This window comes from Coregonus clupeaformis, unplaced genomic scaffold (assembly GCF_020615455.1).
Source record: "Coregonus clupeaformis isolate EN_2021a unplaced genomic scaffold, ASM2061545v1 scaf0246, whole genome shotgun sequence".
In the NCBI taxonomy this organism is placed as follows: domain Eukaryota; kingdom Metazoa; phylum Chordata; class Actinopteri; order Salmoniformes; family Salmonidae; genus Coregonus; species Coregonus clupeaformis.
The window spans coordinates 415,366-438,363 of NW_025533701.1; the positions used below are offsets into that span (position 1 = coordinate 415,366).

At 42.6% G+C, this 22,998-nt stretch overlaps 2 protein-coding genes across 4 annotated transcripts in view; both read right to left on the minus strand.

The window, feature by feature from the left end:
* The window catches only part of LOC121557059 (S-methyl-5'-thioadenosine phosphorylase), a 38,333-nt gene extending 27,843 nt beyond the window's left edge, over positions 1–10,490 (minus strand). Inside the window, exon 1 of one of the 2 annotated variants that reach the window (XM_045214375.1) lies at positions 10,346–10,490. In XM_045214375.1, the coding sequence (XP_045070310.1) occupies positions 10,346–10,405 (60 nt within the window). In that variant the 5' untranslated portion in view covers positions 10,406–10,490. Of the gene's footprint in view, positions 1–7,216; positions 7,310–10,345 lie in introns of those variants that run through there. The other variant, XM_045214378.1, reaches the window with a different exon arrangement.
* A 6,785-nt stretch (positions 10,491–17,275) lies between these two features.
* On the minus strand, positions 17,276–19,313 carry LOC123484255. 2 transcript variants are annotated; one of them, XM_045214382.1, is made up of 4 exons: positions 19,226–19,313; positions 18,325–18,837; positions 17,632–18,057; positions 17,276–17,495 (listed from the first exon to the last, which is right to left on the minus strand). In XM_045214382.1, the coding sequence occupies exons 2-4, from the start codon at positions 18,795–18,797 to the stop codon at positions 17,465–17,467; spliced, it is 930 nt and encodes a 309-aa protein (XP_045070317.1). In that variant the 5' UTR covers positions 18,798–18,837; positions 19,226–19,313; the 3' UTR covers positions 17,276–17,464. The 2 variants fall into 2 exon arrangements, with proteins under 2 accessions (XP_045070317.1, XP_045070316.1); XM_045214381.1 differs by lacking the exon at positions 17,276–17,495 and having other exon boundaries at positions 17,542–18,057.
* Between the last annotated feature and the right edge of the window lie 3,685 nt (positions 19,314–22,998).

Below are 22,998 nucleotides of genomic sequence, written 5' to 3' on the forward strand. Positions count from 1 at the left end.
CAGCGTAAAGGACTTCTCAGCCAGCTGTGCTGTGAGTCTGTCCTTTTGTGCTGGTAAGGTGGCTTTCTTGGAGGCCGCCCAGAGAATCGAACCCGGCACTAGATACGCCGCCATGGCGCTCTCGAGCCTAGGGATTCCCTTGGCAGCCCACTCATGTCTAGCCACTCTCGTGAATGGGGTGTACACTTTGGCCGGCGAACGCTCCGCCAGGGGTGTATCCCACGAGCCCTCGACATATTTCCAGAGAGAAGGCATAGCAGGAGCCATTGGCTCAGCTGCCTTTCTCGGTCGAGAATAAGGGCCGCCCTCCATCATGTCGACCTCCACAGGGGGGGGGGAACAGGGGGCAGCGCTATCTCAAGTCGATTCGCGGCTCTCTCAATGAGTCCGGGGAAGTCCGAACGCAGAGAGGCCGCTGCGAAGGACAGGGCTGCTGACGTAACAGAGCCCGTGTCGTCATCGCACAAGGAGCCATAAGACCTCTCACTCCCCAAAGGGAAGGGGGTCTTGAAGGTTGGCGTCAGAGGGTCGGATTGTTCCATTGGAACATCCATCTCTGCGTCCTTCTCCTTGTCATCCCCTGAGTCAGCACTGTCCGTCGACGCCTCTGAAGCAGAGGCGAGAAGAGACAGTACATCCTCTAGGGGGATATCCTCCCTAAAAAACGCCCAACGCTGCTTCCTCACCTTCATAGGAAGGAGGGCGCAGGAGGCGCAATTAGGGGGATTGCCGGTCCCTTCCTTGGCATGCTGTGGCCCCAAACACACGAAACAGAGATCGTGGGGGTCCGCAGATGCCATGGAGGTACATCGGCACTGAGCCCTGAAAAGGGCTTTTGGGGGTGGAAAATCTCCTGGTGTGCTCATATTAGAAGACGTCGATGGCTGGCTCATCGACGGCGATTTCTTCCTGAGTCTTCTCTTCGTCTCTTCTTGGCTTCTTCAGTCTAGTCGTCCAGTCGCTGAAGATAATGGGAGGCTGATTGAGGGGAGGCATCCCCTCTTATAGGGACACCTGTGCTCCCATTGGCTGCAGGTGTGTGCATAATTTTGTTTCAGGCTGTTGCTGCCTTAGGGCAGAGGGTAAACCACTAGGAGCAGAGCTCCCCTATGGGGCGGAGCTCCACGATATAGAACATTGTACAAACATTATTGGGCAGACAACAGCACAAAGGCAAGAAGGTAGAGACAACAATACATCACGCGAAGCAGCCACAACTGTCAGTATGACTGTCCATGAGTCTTTGAATGAAGAGATGGAGACACTCTTGACTTCATCAAACAAGGAGAAGCTAGTTAAACTCAGCTAGTTAACGTTAGCTAGGCTAATTGAGTCTACATAACTTTATCTGTTCGCTTTCTCCCCTTCCATTTAGATTATTAAGTAGCAGCCTACCTGTTGGCTCGTGGTGTTGTAGCCGGTCCTCATCATTTAACTTTTATACAAAAAAAATATTTTAAAAAACGCAACATGCAACAATTTCAAAGATTTTACTGAGTTACAGTTCATATAAGGAAATCAGTCAATTGAAATAAATTCATTAGGCCCTAATCTATGGATTTCACATGACTGGAAATACATGTCTGGTGAGTATGTAGGCCATGGAAGAACTGGGACATTTTCAGCTTCGAGGAATTGTGTACAGATCCTTGCGCAAATGGGCTGTGCATTATTATGCTGAAACATGAGATGATGACTGCGGGTGAATGGAACGACAATGGGCCTCAGGATCTCGTCACGGTATCTCTGTGCATTCAAATTGCCATCGATAAAATGCAAATTGTGTTCGTTTTCTGTAGTTTATGGCTGCCCATACCATAACCCCACCGCCACATTGGGGCACTCTGTCCACAACGTTGACATCAGCAACCCACTCGCCCATATAACGCCATACACGTGGTCTGCGGTTGTGAGGCCGGTTGGACGTACTGCCAAATTCTCTAAAATGATGTTGGAGGCGGCTTATGGCAGAGAAATGAACATTGAATTTGCTGGCAACAGCTCTGGTGTACATTCCTGCAGTCAGCATACAAATTTCACACTCCCTCAAAACTTGAGACATCTGTGGCATTGTGTTGTGTGACAAAACTGCACATTTTAGAGTGGCCTTTTACACCTGTGTAATGATCATGCTGTTTAATCACACCTGTCAGGTGGATGGATTATTTTGGCAAAGGAGAAATGCTCACTAACAGGAATGTAAACAAATTTGTGCACAAAATCTGAGAGAAATAAGCTTTTTGTGCAGTATGGAACATTTCTGGGATCTTTTATTTCAGCTCATGAAATATGGGACTAACACTTTGCATGTTTCATTTATATTTTTGTATTATTATTATAATTCAACAAGGAAGCTCTAGTTCCGGTGTGCCGAGATATCTCGATCCGTTGGAATACGGCGATACGAGCGTTTATTTCAAAGAACGCTCCGTAAATCATGCCCCAGTGGGCAGAGCCATGCATGTTGCACTGGGACATGTTTTAATACAGAAAAAGCCTCATTTTACAATGGGTCCTCCGCGGTTCTATGTAGCCTAGTTATGCTAATATTTTTGAGACCAGTATATTTAAGTTCATTTCGTCTTTGACTTAATAAGTAAACGTATATTTGAGTAGTAAACAGGGAAACAACGAGTCCTAGACAGTTCGCAATGTAAATACCAGAGGGGGACATCGTTTACTACCTAAATTATCGGGATCATCTGGTTACCACCAGTGTTTGGAATACATTGAGCTCCTTGACAAAACAGACCATGGGACGCCTTTTCACACAGAGATTACTTTTGCAAAGGTCCGCGGTGGGTCTGTGTAAATTATGCGGTTGTATTGGAGACAGGTTTATAGCAGCGACAGTCTATTCATTTACTGTTACAGTATTTCTAAGTAGCAGCCAGGAAAACTAATTGTTCTCACTTTATGATAGATTTTTATTTATTTTATTTTTATGATAGATTTTTCTGCCTGACTGTGGCGTTCTTTAACTGAATTATTATGATTTTATTATGATTTTGCTCAAATAGAACATTCCGTTTTCTGCCTGAGTGTGGCGATGTTTACCGCAATTTTCCGGATTATCTTGTTACCTGAACAAAACCACTTATTTTACTCAACTAGAGATTGAAATAAATGGTGTTTCTTTTAAAAGATGGGCCTGGCTAACATAAAAAATAAATTAGGGGAAAGGATCCACAGACACAGAGGCTGATTATCTTTCTGCACATCTCTTTATTTACAATGCTGGCTGTCATGGTTAACACAAACGCAGGACATTGAATGCTACCTGAATTGACTCAGAAAAGTAACATAAGTAGGCCTACAGTATCACAGCGAGGTCAAACAAGTGTGTGTGTGTTAGTCAGATTATCCAGTGTCCACAGCAACACCATTGATGATTCTCTACCCCCAGCAGTGGCGGCTCCTGAAAAAATTCTCAGGAGGGGCAATTTTTCTGATGATTTAGGTGACCTACACACATTTAAAAAAAGATATGTCCAGCAACAACATGAAGACAGGGGGCAGCATATAAGTCAATACCAGAAGCATTTATTGACTGATCTGGGGAGATGGATTCCAGTTTCTGTGACAGATTATAAATAATCTCTGATGCCTTTGTTATATTAGCTTTTGGTTGAATGTACTGTCGTAGTAAATATATAATGTTATAGCTTGGTCTGACTAAAATCTTGTGCATGACCCATTTTGTGTTGGGCGTTTGTTTTCAATCAATGCTGTTCCTATCCTATAACAATGGACAAAAGAGTCCTATCTTGTCAGCCTTGTCAGCAGGTGGCCAAGGACAACACCCACGCCATAGGTCTCTCAGTTCTTCCAACTCACGAGTTCTTGCTCTGAGGACACACACACACACACACACACACACACACACACATCATCACTGATAACACACACACACACACACATCATCACTGTTAAACACACACACACACACACAAAAAAATCCCTCTCTTTAGGCTGAACATTTGAAGACAGAGAACCCGACTCAGAGCCAATGCAACAGTGGAGGGGACCTCGCCCAACTCATCAGGACCAATCAGAAGATCAGAACTACTAGATTCAACCTACATCATTTATTGTATAAAATGTCTGCACACAATGTTTTCGGGGCTCTCTTCAGATAGCTCCCTAAGAGTTTGACGAACGGGTCCGTGCACGCGATTCCAGATATCTTTACCTCTGAATAAACTGCCTTTATTATACCATATCCACCCTGTCCAAAGTCTCTACTTGGTCTCAGTTCTCCAGTAAACTTGTGATTATCAACAGTACACAACGGTAACAAACAATTGGGGGAACTCACGGGGCAGATAGTAAGGTCGCAGTGACACAGAAAGCAGTTCAATGTCGGGGGTACAGAGTCGCTCTCTTACCAGGATCGCGGTCCGCTCTGACCAGGGTGAAGCCGGCCGGCTCCACTTCTCTGTCCGGGGACTCTGTCATCCAGCCAAGTCTCCCAGCTGTATTGGATTCCGCTGCCAGCAGCGTTTCCATTATTTAGTCCGTTCGTAGCGGGTATGTACACGATCAACAAGATCAGTCCAAAACCCACCACTGGAAATCCATGGTTGGCAGAATGTTTGTAAACTAAGTCTACAAATTAAAAACATAAAATAACGCCACACTGCAGGTCGCAACAGAGACGCTGCTAGCCGCTATTTTCTTAGTTACGTTCATGGTTACGTCACGTATGACGAAAGCGCGTAAGTGCAAGCCCACAGACACCCATAGAGAATGTATTGAAAGCTTTGAAATTTGAAAAAAATAGATTTTACATGACAGGCTATGAGAGACTTCTGGGCGATTTTCAACCTGACTGAAATCGCCCCAAAAACGGGCGGGGCCATTTGAAGCACGACTTTAGCCTGATTTGACATTTAGTGGCAGTCAGATCAGATTAGAACACTGATAACTACTGTTGCCGTGATATAATTGATTAGAAAAAAATCCCTTCCTTTTCCCGTTTGGCAGTGCGTCGCCCATATCGCCCTATTGAACAGGCCGTCCCTGACCCCCAGTGCATGTGATGTGTACTATGGTTTTAGCCATGCTCTCACTAACCCTCATATCTTCTCTTTCTCCCTTTACGGAGGCTCTTGGACCACAACTGAGGACACCCTGGCCTGATTCCTAGACATGCCTGGCCAAATCCCACCTGGTCCCCTTCTACCTGCTTGTTGCTGCCTCCACTGGTTCTTTCTCCCCCTCAAGTCACTGATCCCACTCTGCACACACACAGAAACCTGGATTCCATTATTTACCATGTGTCTTTATGAAAAGCCATCGGACCGTAGGGTCTTGAAGTGTTAGTACTTTCTCTATAGTCATTATGGATATCGTCTGAGCTTGTCAGTTATCAGTTCTTCCATACCAAGGCTAGATGAAGCTGAATGGCAACACCACCACACACAACCGTAACGTAACTAATTAATCTCATTGGTACATCCAATTTGTAAATCGCTCTGGATAAGAGCGTCTGCTAAATGATGTAAATGTAAATGTAAATGTACATGACTGTTCAGTCTGTTGAATATTCCATCTATGAAAATATGGATTTCTTGGCTGAATTAAGGTTTTATTAAAACTTAAAAACGGGACACACATACACAATAAAGGAAGTTTATCAAATAAAGTAATTGACAGGAAAAGTCATTCACTACATCAATTATAGTCACTGCCTCTCCTCTACATTTGCTTAACTGGAGGAATGGGCTGAAGAAACGGTTTACAATAAGCAGTTTGGGGTTCAACAGGCGGAATGCATCCCAAAGGGTGGCATATTCTCTAACTTTACCATGTATAATGCTCTACTTTTGACCAGAGCCTTGGTCAGATGGTCAAATGGCTTTTCATAAAGACACATGGTAAGTAATGGAATCCAGGTTTCTGGGTGTGTGCGGAGTGGGATCAGTGACTTGAGGGGGGAAAAGAACCAGTGGAGGCAGCACTGGTGGTAAAGCACAGATGATCCCAATAATTTAGGTAGTAAACGATGCCACCCCCCTCTGGTATGTTCTATTGCGAACTGTCTGGGACGCGTTGTTGTTTCCCTGTTTACTACTCAAATATATTTTACCTATTAAGTCAAAGACTAAATTCGCTGCAATACACTGGTCTCAAATATAATAGCATAGCTACGCTACACAGAACCACGGTGGACCCATAGTAAAATTAGAGGCTTTTATCTGTATTAAAACGTGTCCCAGTGCAACGTGCCTAGGTCTGCCCACTGGGGCGTGGCTTACGGAGCGCTCTTTGAAATAAGCGCTGGTGTCACCATATTCCAACGGATCGAGATATCTCACCGCACCAGTTTGAAGACAACAAGCTATCACACGCACCACTATCGTGAAAACAAATAGCAGCAGCAGGGTTTTTCCTGCATAGAAAAGTATTGGGTGGGAGGCCTACGTGTTTTATCGGGCCGCCTATGTCCAAACAGTAAAAAAAAGAAGAATATATCTATCTATCATACATCTACCGGTGCCCAGCCCACATGGGCTTACAAGACACTACAGAACAAAGTAACATTTTACAAATTATACGCATGCAATAACCATGGCCAGTACAGCTACCATCTAGCCACACTACACAAACAGTTTATTTCTCCTTCTCCTCCAGGCATTGTGAACAAACTGAGCAATCTCAAACACGCCCTGTCTGAAACAGAATTCAAGCCTCTGCTTGTCCCCTAACCAGAATACTTCAGGGTTATCGTCACCATTTTGACAAAAAACAACATGTCTCAGATCGACATACAGAGGGCAATTTCGTTTTCCCCAAGATCACACAGTAGACACATTGTCTCCTCGTCAGGCACTCTGTTAAATCTACCCGTCTCTATAGCCAGAGCAAGGGTGCCGGATCTGAGTTGTGCACAAACTGATCTTTGACTTTTCCTTAGGTTCAGCCGGGCGTAATGGTTTAGGGGTGTAGTTCTCTTTGATAAAAGTGTACGTTCTAAGTTTAGGTTTACACCAAACATTAACTGCCCATTTTTCCTTGTGAATCAGAAAAAGCTTGTCCTTGATTTGGTTAACACCACATGGTAATTTATTCCTGAACATGTACTGCAAATCAGTTTCACAAAAAATAGATAACAATTTTCTAGCCCAAGGATAGTTATGAGTAAGGTCCCAGTCTAACACTTTTTTGTGATTCTGTGTTCTGGCATATTTATCAGTCTGTTCCATAGACGTACCATGTCCCCTTTTTGCTGAACGACACATGGTTCCCAACCAGTATCTCCACAGACCGCCAGGTTTGGAGTCAGTTTGTGCACTCCAAGAAAGCAGATGGCTCTGTTTTGAACATTGTTACAATTAGTACACACTTTGGATCCCCATAACCCCAGCACCATAGTCCATCACTGGACACACACAACATGTATACAGCTGAGAATAAGCACAGTAACCAAGATCCTTACATACCTTCATTTTGTTTAACACTGACCCCAAGGCTCGATCTGCAGAATCTGCCAGAGATCTAATGCCCTCTTCAAGGGTCATGTGTTCATCCAGAGTGAAACCAAGGTATTTCTAGAGCCCAGTGTAGAATAATGTGATTGGACCAAAACAAAAGTTGTGTACACTTCTCTGCACGCCCTTCTTTCTGAAATGAACAATCTGGGTCTTCTCTGGATGTATCACTAGTGTCCATTTAGTACACCATAAATGAACAATATTCAACATATTCTGGAGGCAAGGACAACTATGACATCAGCATACAACAAGATGCCCAGGAATATAGCCGCAACTTCAACACAAAGTTTAGCATGTTTGATTTGTATGGCTAAATCATTAGCATATATTGCAAATAAAGTGGGAAAGAGCATGTCTCCCTGCTTTACACCTTAAGGGGTTGGAAACCAGCCAGTCCTGAGGTTACTGACCTGAATACAGGCAACTGGAGCCAGATAAAGAGCTTTGACAGCATCAAAGAATCATCCATCAATTCCTGTTTTAATTTGTCTAAAAGCAAGGAGGTCTCTATTCACCCAATCAAACGCCTTCTGAAAATCAATAAAACAGGCAGAAGTTGGTTTTTTCTCTTGAATTCTAGACAGTATAGAACAGTAGAGGCTGCTGAGGGGAGGACAGCTCATAATAATGACTGGGACAGAGCTAATGGAATGGCATCAAACCCATGGAAACCATGTGTTTGATGTAATTGATACCATTCCACCAATTCCGCTCCAGCCTTTATGAGCCCGTCCTCCCCAATTACGGTGCCACCCTTCCTCCTGTGGTATAGATATGGTCTATACATGCTCTGGCTTTCCTAAAGCTATTATGTTCATCAGCAAGCTGGCCAGATAGTTCTAGATAGTGAGAGAGCCTGTTATTTAGAATGCAGTGTTATAAAGTACTTACGTAAAAATACTTTAAAAGTACTAGTTAAGTAGTTTTTTTGAGTATTTGTACTTTATTTTATTATTAATATTTGTTACAACTTTTACTTCACTACATTCCTAAAGAAAATAATGTACTACTCCATACATTTTCCCTGACAACCCAAAGTCGCCTTATTTACCATTATATTTTGAATGCTTAGCAGGACAGGAAAATGGTCAAATTCACCCACTTATCAAGAGAACTTCCCTGGTCATCCCTACTGCCTCTGATCTGCGGACAGCGTCTGCTAAATGGCATATTATTATTATTATTATTATTATATCTGGTGGATTCACAAAACATACATACAAAGAAATAAATTATGAAGTGCAACACTGGAGAGATGAGAGGTGCAACTCAATATTAGGAAGGTGTCCTTAAGGTTTTGTACACTCAGTGTATATCATTAGGCCTATTTCCCAAAAATCGTGGATGTACCAATCCAGGATATCCCCTTTAATCAATATTTGGTATTTGCAGCACAATATGGACTGTAAACTATGACCGTTTATGGTAATAATAGTGCTTAATTTGTCAATCGGGAGGTGCCGGAACAAAAAGTGAGCGCTGGAGTGGGTTGTTCTGAGGTACCAGAACGCATGAAAAAAAAAAAGAATCACCTTTATAATAAAGCATTGCATATCATCGCATTTGCTAGTGGCATAGAGCAGTAGAGTAGAGGCACTTACAGAAGTTGCACACATGGAGAACATTTTTAGTAGCCTAGGGTCCATTACCATTTATAAATGCATTTCGTGCAATTCTACTTCATTTTACATGACTGGAGACTTTGGCAAAATCTTTTTTAATACCGCACAAATGATCGAAATGGCAGGCAACTTTGACACTGACAAACTGAGAATCTGAGATCAATAAAAACGACTTTGTTTTGAATCCATCAATAGCCTAGGCCTAGGTGTGTGGAGACATATTGTAGGCTACAATATGAGGAGGAAATTATAGTCCTAAAAATGCTTTCCAGTTTCACTGACTCACTCAATGATGCGCAGCTCACTTGCTAGTGATGGCCGACGCGCTCATGCCAAAATCCTATCTCTCTCTCTCTCTCTCTTTTGTAAAACAATATTTGGAACTTGATCAAATATTTTGGTAGCCTACAGCAGACAGATTAGAGTCTTCTCTTTTCAGCAGGAGAAATTTGCTTCACAACCTGTGTTTTTCCTCGATTGTATTTTCAATATTGCGAAAGGCCTGTTTGGCTGCATGCTGTTTTTTTCCACTGAAACATTGGCTGCGCGTTCCGGACTGTAGGCTGTTCCGTGTTATTGGGCTACAATCCACAGCTAGGCTATTTAAAAAAGAAGAAGAAGCTATTGATCCTCTTGGCTAAATTATAGGCCTTCTCATTGTGTAGTAGGCTATTCTGAATTATTTAATTTATTTCTTAACAGTCATTCTACAACTTTGGCAAATGTATTTCAATTTATCAGGGGTGCTGCAGTTCCTTCAGAACCCTTCGCGCGGCTATGAAACAAATTATGAAGTGCAACGCTGGAGAGATGAGAGTTTAGGCACATGTCTATCAGAGCAGAGAGGAATACTAGAAAGATAATCTCATTTTAGTTATGTGAGAGATACTGGCGCGCTTCTCACACAGCCACGACCACGCGTTGGTCTCAAATGTTGCAGGTTACAATGTTGCGCAAACCATAAACCCGGGCCAGCCCAAACCAAATCAACTCTTAGAATACGTGACGTTTTTTTTGTGGGGGCAGGAGAATTAACGAAGAGGCAACTCGAATGAACTTTGATATATTCTGTGAAAAATAATTGTTCATGCCACGAGAGGTACCGGATCCGGCCAAATAGGTTCCGGAACAAAACAGTCCAAAACGGAGAGGTGCCGGATCCTGTTCCGGCAGGATCCGGCTCAAATTAAGCACTGGGTAATGGCGATTGAATATTGCAGATTGTACCTTTAATAGTTTTTTGTCTTCTCTCCACCAGAGCGGACAGTGGAGACTAGCAGGTTTCATTCCGATGTGGATCAGTAGACACTTCCTGAGCAAGTGGAGTATAACCAAGCCATCTGCGTTGTTAGGGGTAGCCTTCCCGGGCAGCAGCCCTGAATGTTTTTGGGCCAGCCCCGAACCTTTTGATAGGTCGAATAATTGGGCGAAAATAAACCCTGCTTCGGTGTGCTTTAGGACCATGCGAACTAAGGATGTGGCATTACGCTTGCTGCAGAGAGTGAGAGAGAAATTGTGCTTCTGCCCAGGGTTTTTCCGGATCAAAATTTAGGTCGGGGGCGTGGTCATGAGCGTTGCCAATGGTGCGGTTTCCGACCTAAAATATATTGTTGGCCATTGTGACAAAATGTAGCTGTTGTAAAGATAATGTCCTGCAATACTACACAATTTGCCATGTGCTGGAAATAAAATGTTGCAGTTTTAAAGCACATTTCCTGCAATTCTTCACATTTTGCCATGGGGCTGAGAGAAAATTTGCAGTTTTCCCACAGGGGGTATGAAAAAAATAAAATAATGTATGCACTAACTATAAGTCGCTCTGGATAAGAGCGTCTGCGAAATGTAAATGTAAATGTAATGTAAATGTTTTAAAAAATTCCTGAAATCCTACACATTTTGCCATGGTGTATGCTATCTGAGTGACTCAAACATTAAAACAAAATCAATGGGCCCCATTGGAAATTTTAGATTCTCCCTGACTGTCTAGCTTTTATTTTGGTGATTGTTAGTTCTCAAAGATGATATTATTAAAAATACAGGTCCATTATCTTTTGTACATACTTTTTATGTGATTTTTAGTCGTTTAATTTTTTTAATGAACGGTTTTCATCCTGAAAATTATTATTTTTTATATTATAATATACTGTGCAAAATGTGTCTCCAAACACCTAGGCCTAGGCTATTGATTGATTCAACACAAAGTTTTCAGTTTGTCAGTTCGATTACTTGTGAGATATTAAAAAACATTCTGCTAAAGTCTCCATTCATCTAAAATATGTAGAATTGCATAAAATGCGTTTATAAAAGGCCACATTTTTCCCGGACCCTAGGCTACAAAAAATGTGCCCCATGTGTTTAACTTCTGCTAACGCCTCTACTCTGCTGCTCTATGCCAGTACGCCATTGAGTTTGTTGACAAAACAGACCATGGGACACCTTTTCACACAGAGATGTACAGTATTTGTTAAAGGTCTGCTGAGAATAGAACATTCCTGTTTTCTGCCTGAGTGAGGCGATGTTTACTGCTACTTTTTGGATTATCTTGTGACCAGAACAAAACTACTTATTTTACTCAACTAGAGATTTAATTAAATGGTATTTATTTGAAAAGATGGGCCTGGCTGACATGAAAAATAAATTAGGGGAAAGGATCCACAGACACAGAGGATGATTATCTTTCTGCACAGCTCTTTATTTACAATGCTGGTTGCCATGGTTAACACAAACGCAGGACATTGAATGCTACCTGAATTGACTCAGAAAAGTAACATAAGTAGGCCTACAGTATCACAGCGAGGTCAAACAAGTGTGTGTGTGTTAGTCAGATTATCCAGTGTCCACAGCAACACCATTGATGATTCTCTACCCCCAGTGCATGTGATGTGTACTATGGTTTTAGCCATGCTCTCACTAACCGTCATATCTCCTCTTTCTCCCTTTACGGAGGCTCTTGGACCACAACTGAGGACACCCTGGCCTGATTCCTAGACATGCCTGGCCCAATCCCACCTGCCCCCCTTCTACCTGCCCGTTGCTGCCTCCACTGGTTCTTTCTCCCCCTCAAGTCAAATGAACTCCCTCATCTGTTCTCTGTCTCCTCTTCCAGAGGGTCTGAGGCTCAAGGACCGCGACTGAGGACACCCTGGCTAGAGACCTGGATGTGTTGTCTTGTTGTCCCATGATACATGGCGTCGATGTGTCTATACTCAGGGACGACTTTACTCTTAAGATGGCTGTTTTTACATCTGTAAGACGATTGCTGAAATGTAAGATATTGCATTCATAGGTAGGATACGTTATTTGAAATAGTAGGCAAACGATTGACATGTTTCTTGAAAAGAGTGTGTTGTTTGTCTGATTTTTGTAGAATTCATCACCAAATGGAATCACTGCTCTACTGTGAAGTTGTCATGTACCACCCCCATACCATCATAGGTAACGACAATAAATATGGTTTGCAATGCATTTCAACAGTCTTTCATACTTACAAGTACTCTCCAGTTATCTCCATGACCTCAATGACTTTCATTCTCTTTGAGTCGTAGACACAGTCCTCCTCTTCAAATCAAATCAAATCAAATTTTATTGGCCACATGTGCTGAATACAACAGGTGCAGACATTACAGTGAAATACTGTAATAAATACCCAACTACCTCATCCCTATATTGTTATTTATTTTGCTCTTTTGCACCCCAGTATCTCTATTTGCACATAATCTCTTGCACATCTAGCATTCCAGTGTTAATACTATTGTAATTATTTTGCACTATAGCCTATTTATTACCTTACCTCCATAACTTGCTACATTTGCACACACTGTATATATATTTTCTGTTGTATTTTTGACTATGTTTTTTACCCCATATGTAACTCTGTGTTGTTTTTATTGCACTGCTTTGCTTTATCTTGGCCAGGTCGCAGTTGTAAATGAGAGCCTGTTCTCAACTGGCTTACCTGGTTAAATAAAGGTTAAATAAAAAATAAATAAAAAAATGCTTACTTACAGCCCTTAACCAACAGTGCATTTATTTTTAACAAAAATGTAAAAATAAAACAACAAAAAAAAGTGTTGAGAAAAAAAGAGCAGAAGTAAAATAAAATAACAGTAGGGAGGCTATATATACAGGGGGGTACCGGTGCAGAGTCAATGTGCGGGGGCACCGGCTAGTTGAGGTAGTTGAAGTAATATGTACATGTGGGTAGAGTTAAAGTGACTATGCATACATAATTAACAGAGTAGCAGCAGCGTAAAAAGGATGGGGTGGGGGGCAGTGCAAATAGTCTGGGTAGCCATGATTAGCTGTTCAGGAGTCTTATTGCTTGGGGGTAGAAGCTGTTGAGAAGTCTTTTGGACCTAGACTTGGCACTCCGGTACCGCTTGCCGTGCGGTAGCAGAGAGAACAGTCTATGACTAGGGTGGCTGGAGTCTTTGACAATTTTGAGGGCCTTCCTCTGACACCGCCTGGTATAGAGGTCCTGGAAGGCAGGAAGCTTGGCCCCAGTGATGTACTGGGCCGTACGCACTACCCTCTGTAGTGCCTTGCGGTCGGAGGCCAAGCAGGTGCCATACCAGGCGGTGATGCAACCAGTCAGGATGCTCTCGATGGTGCAGCTGTAGAATTTTTTGAAGATCTGAGGACCCATGCCAAATATTTTCAGTCTCCTGAGGGGGAATAGGCTTTGTCGTGCCCTCTTCACGACTGTCTTGGTGTGTTTGGACCATGATAGTTCGTTGGTGATGTGGACACCAAGGAACTTGAAGCTCTCAACCTGTTCCACTACAGCCCCGTCGATGAGAATGGGGGGCGTGCTCAGTCCTCTTTTTTTCCCTGTAGTCCACAATCATCTCCTTTGTCTTGGTCACATTGAGGGAGAGGTTGTTGTCCTGGCACCACACGGCCAGGTCTCTGACCTCCTCCCTATAGGCTGTCTCATCGTTATCGGTGATCAGGCCTACCACTGTTGTGTGCGTCGGCAAACTTAATGATGGTGTTGGAGTCATGCCTGGCCATGCAGTCATGGGTGAACAGGGGAGTACAGGAGGGGGACTGAGCACGCACCCCTGAGGGGCCCCCGTGTTGAGGATCAGTGTGGCAGATGTGTTGTTACCTACCCTTACCACCTGGGGGCGGCCCGTCAGGAAGTCCAGGATCCAGTTGCAGAGGGAGGTGTTTAGTCCCAGGATCATTAGCTTAGTGATGAGCTTTGAGGGCACTATGGTGTTGAATGCTGAGCTGTAGTCAATGAATAGCATTCTCACGTAGGTGTTCCTCTTGTCCAGGTGGGAAAGGGCAGTGTGGAGTGCAATAGAGATTGCATCATCTGTGGATCTGTTGGGGCGGTATGCAAATTGGAGTGGGTCTAGGGTTTCTGGGATAATGCTGTTGATGTGAGCCATGACCAGCCTTTCAAAGCACTTCATGGCTACAGACGTCAGTGCTACGGGTCGGTAGTCATTTAGGCAGGTTATCTTAGAGTCCTTGGGCACGGGGACTATGGTGGTCTGCTTGAAACATGTTGGTATTACAGACTCAGTCAGAGACATGTTGAAAATGTCAGTGAAGACACTTGCCAGTTGGTCAGCACATGCTCGGAGTACACGTCCTGGTAATCCGTCTGGCCCTTGTGAATGTTGACCTGCTTAAAAGTCTTACTCACATCGGCTACGGAGAGCGTGATCACATAGTCATCCGGAACAGCTGGTGCTCTCATGCATGCTTCAGTGTTGCTTGCCCCGAAGCGAGCAAAGAAGTGGTTTAGCTCGTCTGGAAGTCTTGTGTCACTGGGCAGCTCGCGGCCCATTCCAACCTCAGGTGGTACCCAGGCAGTGCCACAGCCATGCACAGTGTGCCAGGTCTTCTTCTTAATCAACTCTGTTGTGATGCCTTGGAACATCACATGTTCTGTCTGATCTTCAGGAAGTGTGTTGCTGTCTAGATAGTTGATGTAGTATGGGGAGTTAGCCATAAGCTAGTAACCAACTGCAGCTGAATACACCTCTGCTGAGATGAGCTGTAATATAAGTCAAAACAATGCACAATTACACTTTGTAATAGCAGGCCATAATTAAATAGTCCTTTAACTGAAACTGTTACACAAAATAGTGATATGTATACAATAACAATATGCTGAATCACTATTGTTACAGTAATATTACAATAATTTTGTAACATTATTATGAATAACATTTTATACTTTATAAAGAGGGATTGTTTGATATATATCAGTGAAGTGGTCAATAGCAAAACTGTTAACTTGTCTAGAATTACAGAAGATTGTTCTTACCTGCTATTGCTAGACAAATGCAGGATTATTAAACAGTATTCTTAGGAAACCTACAGTAGTGCTTCTTACAGAGTGCTTTAGTGCTTTAATTTCCTGGTTTAAACTCGTCTCTACACAAAGATTGATAAGGCACATAGAGTAGGGTTCTCCAACTGATGGGCCAGTTAAATTGTTGGAGATAAAAGTCTCCCGAGTGGCGCAGTGGTCTAAGGCCACTAGAGATCCTGGTTCGAATCCAGGCTCTGCTGTAGCCGGCCGCAACCGGGAGACCAATGTGGCAGTGCACAATTGGCCCAGCGTCGTCCAGGGTAGGGGACGGAATGGCCGGCAGGGAGGTAGCTCAGTTGGTAGAGCATGGCGTTTGCAACGCCAGGGTTGTGTGTTCGATTCCCACGGGGGGCCAGTATGAAAATAAAAAAGAATAATGTATGCACTAACTGTAAGTCGCTCTGGATAAGAGCGTCTGCTAAATGACGTAAATGTAAAAGACTATAAAAACACCAGCACATCAGCTCCAAGTGATTTTAATTTTGGGAAATCTGTTCCAAAGTATTCCCACACATAATAGAGGTTTGAAACTGTTTTAGTCTAATATTATATTTGTTTGGGCTTCTTGCGATCAATTTGCAGTCTACAAATTATTTGTAATTACAGTATGTTCCGGCCCCCTGACCATCCGTTCAAGAAACAAAATCGGCCCTGCGCCTGAATCTAGTGGATGATCGCTGTCCTAGAGCATAGTCCATCTAATGTATAACCATGATCAAATCACGTTCTATTGGTCACATACACGTGTTTAGCAGATGTTATTGTGGGTGTAGCGAAATGCTTGTACAAAAAATTAAATTGTCCTTTAACTGAAACTGTTACACAAAATGGTGATGTTTATACAACAACAATATGTCCCCTGTAGCTCAGTTGGTAGAGCATGGTGCTTGCAACGCCAGGGTTGTGGGTTCGTTTCCCACGGGGGGCCAGTATGAAAATGTATGCACTCACTAACTGTAAGTCGCTCTGGATAAGAGTGTCTGCTAAATGACTCAAATGTAATGCTGAATCACTATTGTTACAGTAATATTACAAGTGTTGTAACAGGATCATGCTTAACATAGAAATGTACTTTGTAAACAGGGATTGTTTGATATATCTCAGTTAAGTGTCCAATAACAAGACTGTTTAATAAAGACAGTGTTGTTTATTATACTGCGTATGCTTAGTGCTTCTTACTGATCTCCCTGCTGTGGTTTCCACTAGTTACCACGGCCACAAAAAAAATAATGTAAACTAAAATTAGCTTTTTGGTTTTAATTTAAGGTTAGGGTTAGGCATAAGGGTTAGCAGTGTGGTTACGGTTAGGGTTAAGCTTAGGGTTAGGTTAAAAATCACATTTTAATAAGAAATAGGCGCGGTTTAAGACTTTGTGGCTGAGGTAACTAGTGACGACCCTCTACTGTGCTTAGGTTTCATTTCCTGGTTTCCACTCGTCACTTGACATAGAGATGGATAGAGGGCACACCTGCCACAAATAGCTATCTCTCTATGTCTCTAGAGAGCATACTATTCCATCAGAATGTAGAACCCTGATACCTCTATGTAAGGGAAACGCAACCACGCCAACACAGATAGTAAATGAGGTAGTCTAATGAATTCATAACCATAAACATAAAGTATTCCACCAAGCTGACATTGACAACTGCTGACACCTTTGGCAAACAGTAGTGAGCACTCCGCTGCCACCAGAGGCAAACTGGAAGACACCTTATAAACCTATGGCAGACACACAACATTGACTAAATATTGTTAATATTTCCACACCAAGATGCTTTAGATGAAATAATTTTTGAGAGGGGAAAACACACTCAAACAATGGGTAACTTTTAGAGGTTTACATGAGATTTATTATAGGAAGAAAATTATTTTGAACAATTATGATCATTGATACACGCCTCATTTACATAAAGTGAATATCATTGATTAGATTTTTGAAATGGGATATGGTTATATTGATCCTCTTATCCAGATGAACATGAAGTGTAATGCTCCTTGAATGCAGAACACCTTCAAACCTCCACCTCCAGTGACGGGTTTAACCTGAGGACAGAGAAACAAATACAAAACTTATCTTTTAAAACCTGCAAGTAGTGGGGTTTATATTTCAAGTGCGAGCCTTCTAGGAAAATAAAAACGTCCATCTAGTGATTTGTGAGAGTAGTTCAATATTCCATACTTTTTCAAGATGGCCACTTTCAGCAATGCCATGACTTTGATTCTCGTTGGGTCGTAGACACAGTTCTCCTGTTGGTTGCTCCGCACCATGTCAACACCAGGTGGAACCCAGGCAGTGTCATACCCATGCTTAGTATGCCAGTTGTATTGCATGTCGTGACCCTGCACATCAATGATCTTAACCCTGCCAACATCCACCTTCACTTTCAGAACCATCCTGTCTGAGTCATCAGCACCAATGGGGTATTTAATGGCTTTTCTGATGTCTCGACTGACATAGACACCCGCACCAAGCATGCCATCTGTGGATGGTTTGAATCCATTTCTCTGTATTTCTACTGCAGCCTGTTTTGATGTTCCATGATACATCACATAGACGTGGCTGTCCTCAGGGGTGACTCCACTCTGAAGATGACGGTGTCTAGATCTGTTAGACAGGGAGACAGTCTGCAGAATTGTGATAAAAGTACAACCTTCTATAGTTGCAGTATTTTAAGTTTGAGGCAAAATATCTCAAACTAATTTGTAAGCCCTCCACAAATAGGCTATAAAACAATGAAAACAATGAAAATAAAACAATTCCACTGGAAAGCCACAATAACACAATTGACTGCTGTGAAGTTGTCCAACACCATGACAGGTAAAACCAAGAGAGAGTTAGCAGTGCTTTATCAACAGTTTATTTTATACTTACATGTTGTTTTCTTTTACTTTCATGACCTGCATGACTTTGATTCTCTTTGGGTCGTAGACACAGTTCCCCTGTTCATTGCTCAGCATCATACTGGCCCCAGGTGGAACCCAGGCGGTGTCATATCCATGCTCGGTGTGCCAGGTCTTCTGCATGGGGTGACCCTGCTGGTCTATGATCTTCACCTTCCCTACATCCACTCGGACTTTTAGTACTCTTCTCTTAGAGTTGGAAACACCAAGGGGGTATTTCATTGCTTTTCCGAAATCTCGACTTACATACACACCAAGCCCAAGTTCTTCTGTTGATGGTGTGAAACCATTCTTCTTAATCAACTCTGTAGCCTCTTTTGTGGTGCCATGGAACATCACATATTCTCTGTGATCCTCGGGATGCTCATTAGTCTCAAGAATGTTTTCTAAGTAGTATGGTGAATTTGTTTTGTTCTTCTGCTTGGTGTACCCCTTCAAAGCCATAGTGATCAAACTGCAGCTGAATACACCTCTGACAAATGAGCTGTAATCCCAAAAATAATTAGTAAGGACTAGCCATCTTGAAAATTATTTAGGCTGAAACTGTTAAACTAAATTGTAATGTTTAAATAACTATTCAAAGTATCCAGAATCAATGATCCAATAGTATTAGAATAGCATTATAACGTTCTCAAGTACAGACTAGTAAACAAAACAGTATTTTACATTTTTGTCATTTAGCAGACGCTCTTATCCAGAGCGACTTACAGTTAGTGCATACATTTTTCATACTGGCCCCCCGTGGGAAACGAACCCACAACCCTGTCGTTGCAAGCGCCATGCTCTACCAACTGAGCTACAGGGGACATATATAAAATGTTCAATATTAAGATAGGTAGCTTGTCTAGTGTTTCAAATAAGATTATTCTCACCCGCTATACTGACAGACGAATGCAGGATTATACCGTATGTGAGTGTTTCACTCTACTCAAGTTTCATTTCCTGGTTCTTGAGTAAAACTTCTTCTTCTTCTTCTTCTTCTTCAATGAGGTTTAACGGTGGTTGGCATCCAATTTGTTGCATTACCGCCACCTACTAGACTGGACTACAACTCCCTTATATTTGCTTGAAAATTAAACCAAAATAAAGAAATACCCTACCATCTAACACTACACTCACAGATTCAAAATTATTATTAACAATTAGCACCACCCTTCTCCACTATTTAAATATATTAATTTCTACCTTTTGCCCTCAACCTGAAATGATGGGACATCACCATTTAACACTCCCTGTAACTCTTCTGATGTCAAATCTCGCACACCCAAATACCTCTCTGCAGCTGCTACCACAACCTCAATTTTTTTCGACTTACGTTCCATCCCTGCAGTACAATTAATAACCATTGCTATTAACGCTAAAAATCCCATCTTACTGAAACATATATCACTTGTTGGCCTGTCCCTCTGTACTGGTACAGATCTACTACTCACACCACTCCTCTCAGGATCCCTCCCCCTTGACCCATCTTCTTCTACTTTCTTCACTGCCTCAGCATATGACAACTTCTTCACTACTCTTACCCTGGAAACCTCAACCTGCTTCTCTCGTACGGGACATTTCTGATCCCCTGCCCCATGGGCACCCCTACAATTAGCACATACCACTACTTCCCCCAATGCTATACATTCCTTTGTTTCATGCCCTTCTGCACACTTCTCACACCTTGGAACCTCCCTCCTACATACTGCTGCCACATGCCCATAAGTTTGACACCTGTAACATCGTAATGTATTTAGCACATAAGCTCGTACAGGATAACTTATATATCATAACTTCACTTTGTCAGGCAAAGACTCAACTTCAAAACTCAAAAGAACAGACAATGACGCTTCTGTTTCACCACTCTCACCACCCTGTTCATGCGCACCAAACGACGAGCATCACAAACACCGGGAATCTTCCCCTTCAGCTGGTCAACTTTTACACAGTAATCACTCCTTTCAATGACACCCTTTTCTTGAGTGCGAAACAACTCACAATTCTTTCCCCCATTTGTTTAACTCTGAGCGCCTTCTCCCTCTGACCAGCAGAAACACAAACAATTATCACTAGACCACTTCTGGTTACCCTCACCGATTCCACTAAACCCAACACTTTTTTCACCCATCCTGAAACCACAAATGGATCAGCCAAAAGGCAAGGGTCCACTTTTTCCAAAAACTTCACTCCTACTGTCACAGACTCATCTTTATCCTGACCCTCTGTGCAAGCCTTGGGCTCCGAGTACTTCACCACACCTACCACCGCCGATACTTCACCCTCATTCACTTCCATTTCTCCTCCTGTCTTCAGCTCACTTTGCTTACATTTCCCACCATTCTACTTTACCAAACCTTATCCCTTTTCCCCGCTATTTTCCCCCGACTCAAGCTCACAATCTTCCTCCCTCTCTCTCTTAGACCTCCTCTGCCTCTCTTTTTCCTTCCATTCCTCCTCCGCCATCCAAGTATACGTCTCCTTATCCCACAGCTGTCTGTTAGACATCATTTTTCCTCCACCGCCAAAACTTCCTCAACAAGCGGAAGTCCATACAGTACTCGCCTTCGGCCACCTTGGCGGTCTCTTGAGTAAAACGTTTGGCTTCCTGTTTCTTTGTAAGTAAAAAGCAAGCCCACTCACATTAGAATCTAGTCTAATGGGTGCATGACCATAAACACGTGATAGGTCATGCCGTATCTCTGGAGCATTTTAAAATTGCAATGCTGACACCTTTGACAAATCCATTGATGTTCTTAGTCTTTATATATCAGACTAGGATCAGAATGAGTAATGTGTTGTGTCAATCTGAACAGCGATCACACAACTGTTGTCTGCAACTAACAGGAAGACACCATTAATACGTCTATGGAAGACACAACATTTACCAATATTGGCAATATATTTCTGCACCATAGACGCTGTAGATTAATAATGCCTGATTGGATTTTGTGGAGGGTAAAATATTCAAACAGTATGGGGAACCTCTACAGTTTATTTGAGATGTATTATAGGAAGAGAATATTTACTTATTGACATCAAGTAAATATGATTGATTATATTTCTAAAATATGTGATATGATAAGGTTATATGATTGATTGCACATAGATTGCCATGTCAAATCATCAGCCTATTGTGTCATATTGCTTTTTCTTACTGTGCTCTGTCGTAGCCGGCCGCGACCGGGAGACCCATGGGACGGTGGACAATTGGCCCAGCATCCTCCAGGGTAGGGGAGGGAATGGCCGGCAGGGATGTAGCTCAGTTGGTAGAGCATGGCATTTGCAACGCCAGGGTTGTGGGTTCGATTCCAGTATGAAAAAATATAAATAAAAATGTATGCACTCAATAACTGTAAGTCGCTCTGGATAATAGCGTCTGCTAAATGACTAAAATGTAAATGTGAACTGTTACTGCATCATGCTGGACTGTCTGATTCGAACCATCCACTTCTGACACAGAAAATCCAGTAGAAACCCTCTTGGTGTTCTAGACACTAAGAAACAAGTACTTAAAGGGACATTTCAAAATGTTTAAACTTCATCATCTCCAGCACCACACCAATGTCAACATATGTGAAAATGGCGCGTGTTGGTGTTTAAATTATATGGAGAGGGAGTACAAACCAACGACGCTAGACAGAGTGGAATTTGCTTAAGCAAAAGGCAGTTTATTCTAACAGAGATATCTTGTCCTGCTAATTAACATGCATGGACCTAATCATATGGCTCTCTATAGAGTCAGCTGAGAAGGGTGGATTTTAACAGAGTTTTCAGTATTACTTATACAATGTAACATAAAGGGAGGGATTATTCTCCTAGTCCCTCGATTGGTTCCAGAGGCGTGGGAGGCGGATCTGCTCTGTCCAGAGCAGATGCCCCATTGGTGCACGGCAGAGTCCTCTGCCCTTGGCACCCGACCAGTAGAAGGGGAGTGGAGTGTGAGTGTGCGTGCACAGTGAAATGTCTGTGTGTCAAGGGAACTCGTGAGGAGGAACTGGTGGTTGGCGCCTGTGGTGTGGGTGTTGTCCTGTTATTGCACTCCTGTAAGATTAGGCCATCTGGTGACAAGATATGGTTCCTCTCTGTCCCTTGTTTGCTACTCAAATGTTATTCACAGAGAACAGTATGCTGTTATTGAAAACAAGCTCCTAACCCAAATAGGTCTTGCACAACATCTTACACAACATATTACTCAGATCAATCTATAACATTTTATATTTACTACGACACGCGCTTCTATGTTTTGTAGTAAAAAAGGAAGATGTGTTTACAATGACATCATCAGTCAATTAGTACACAATGAGTAGACAATGAGTAGGCAATTAGTAGGCAATTAATAGGCATTTAGTAGACAATGTCTACTCATAAATCACACAATGCACACCGATGATGTAATCTTTTTTACTACAAAACATACAAACGCTCTGTTTTCACATATGTTGATGTTGGGGATGATGAATATGAAGTTGGAACATTTTGAAATTGCCCATTAGAGTCAGAGTGGATGTGAGGAAGAACATTATCATAGACGGGCAGTACTACCCGAAGGGGAAGACCTGGCACCCTGAGTATGATACTGCCTGGGTTCCACCTGGAGTTGTCATGGTGCCGAGCAACCAAAAGGAGGACTGTGTTTACAACCGAAAAATAAGCAACATCATCG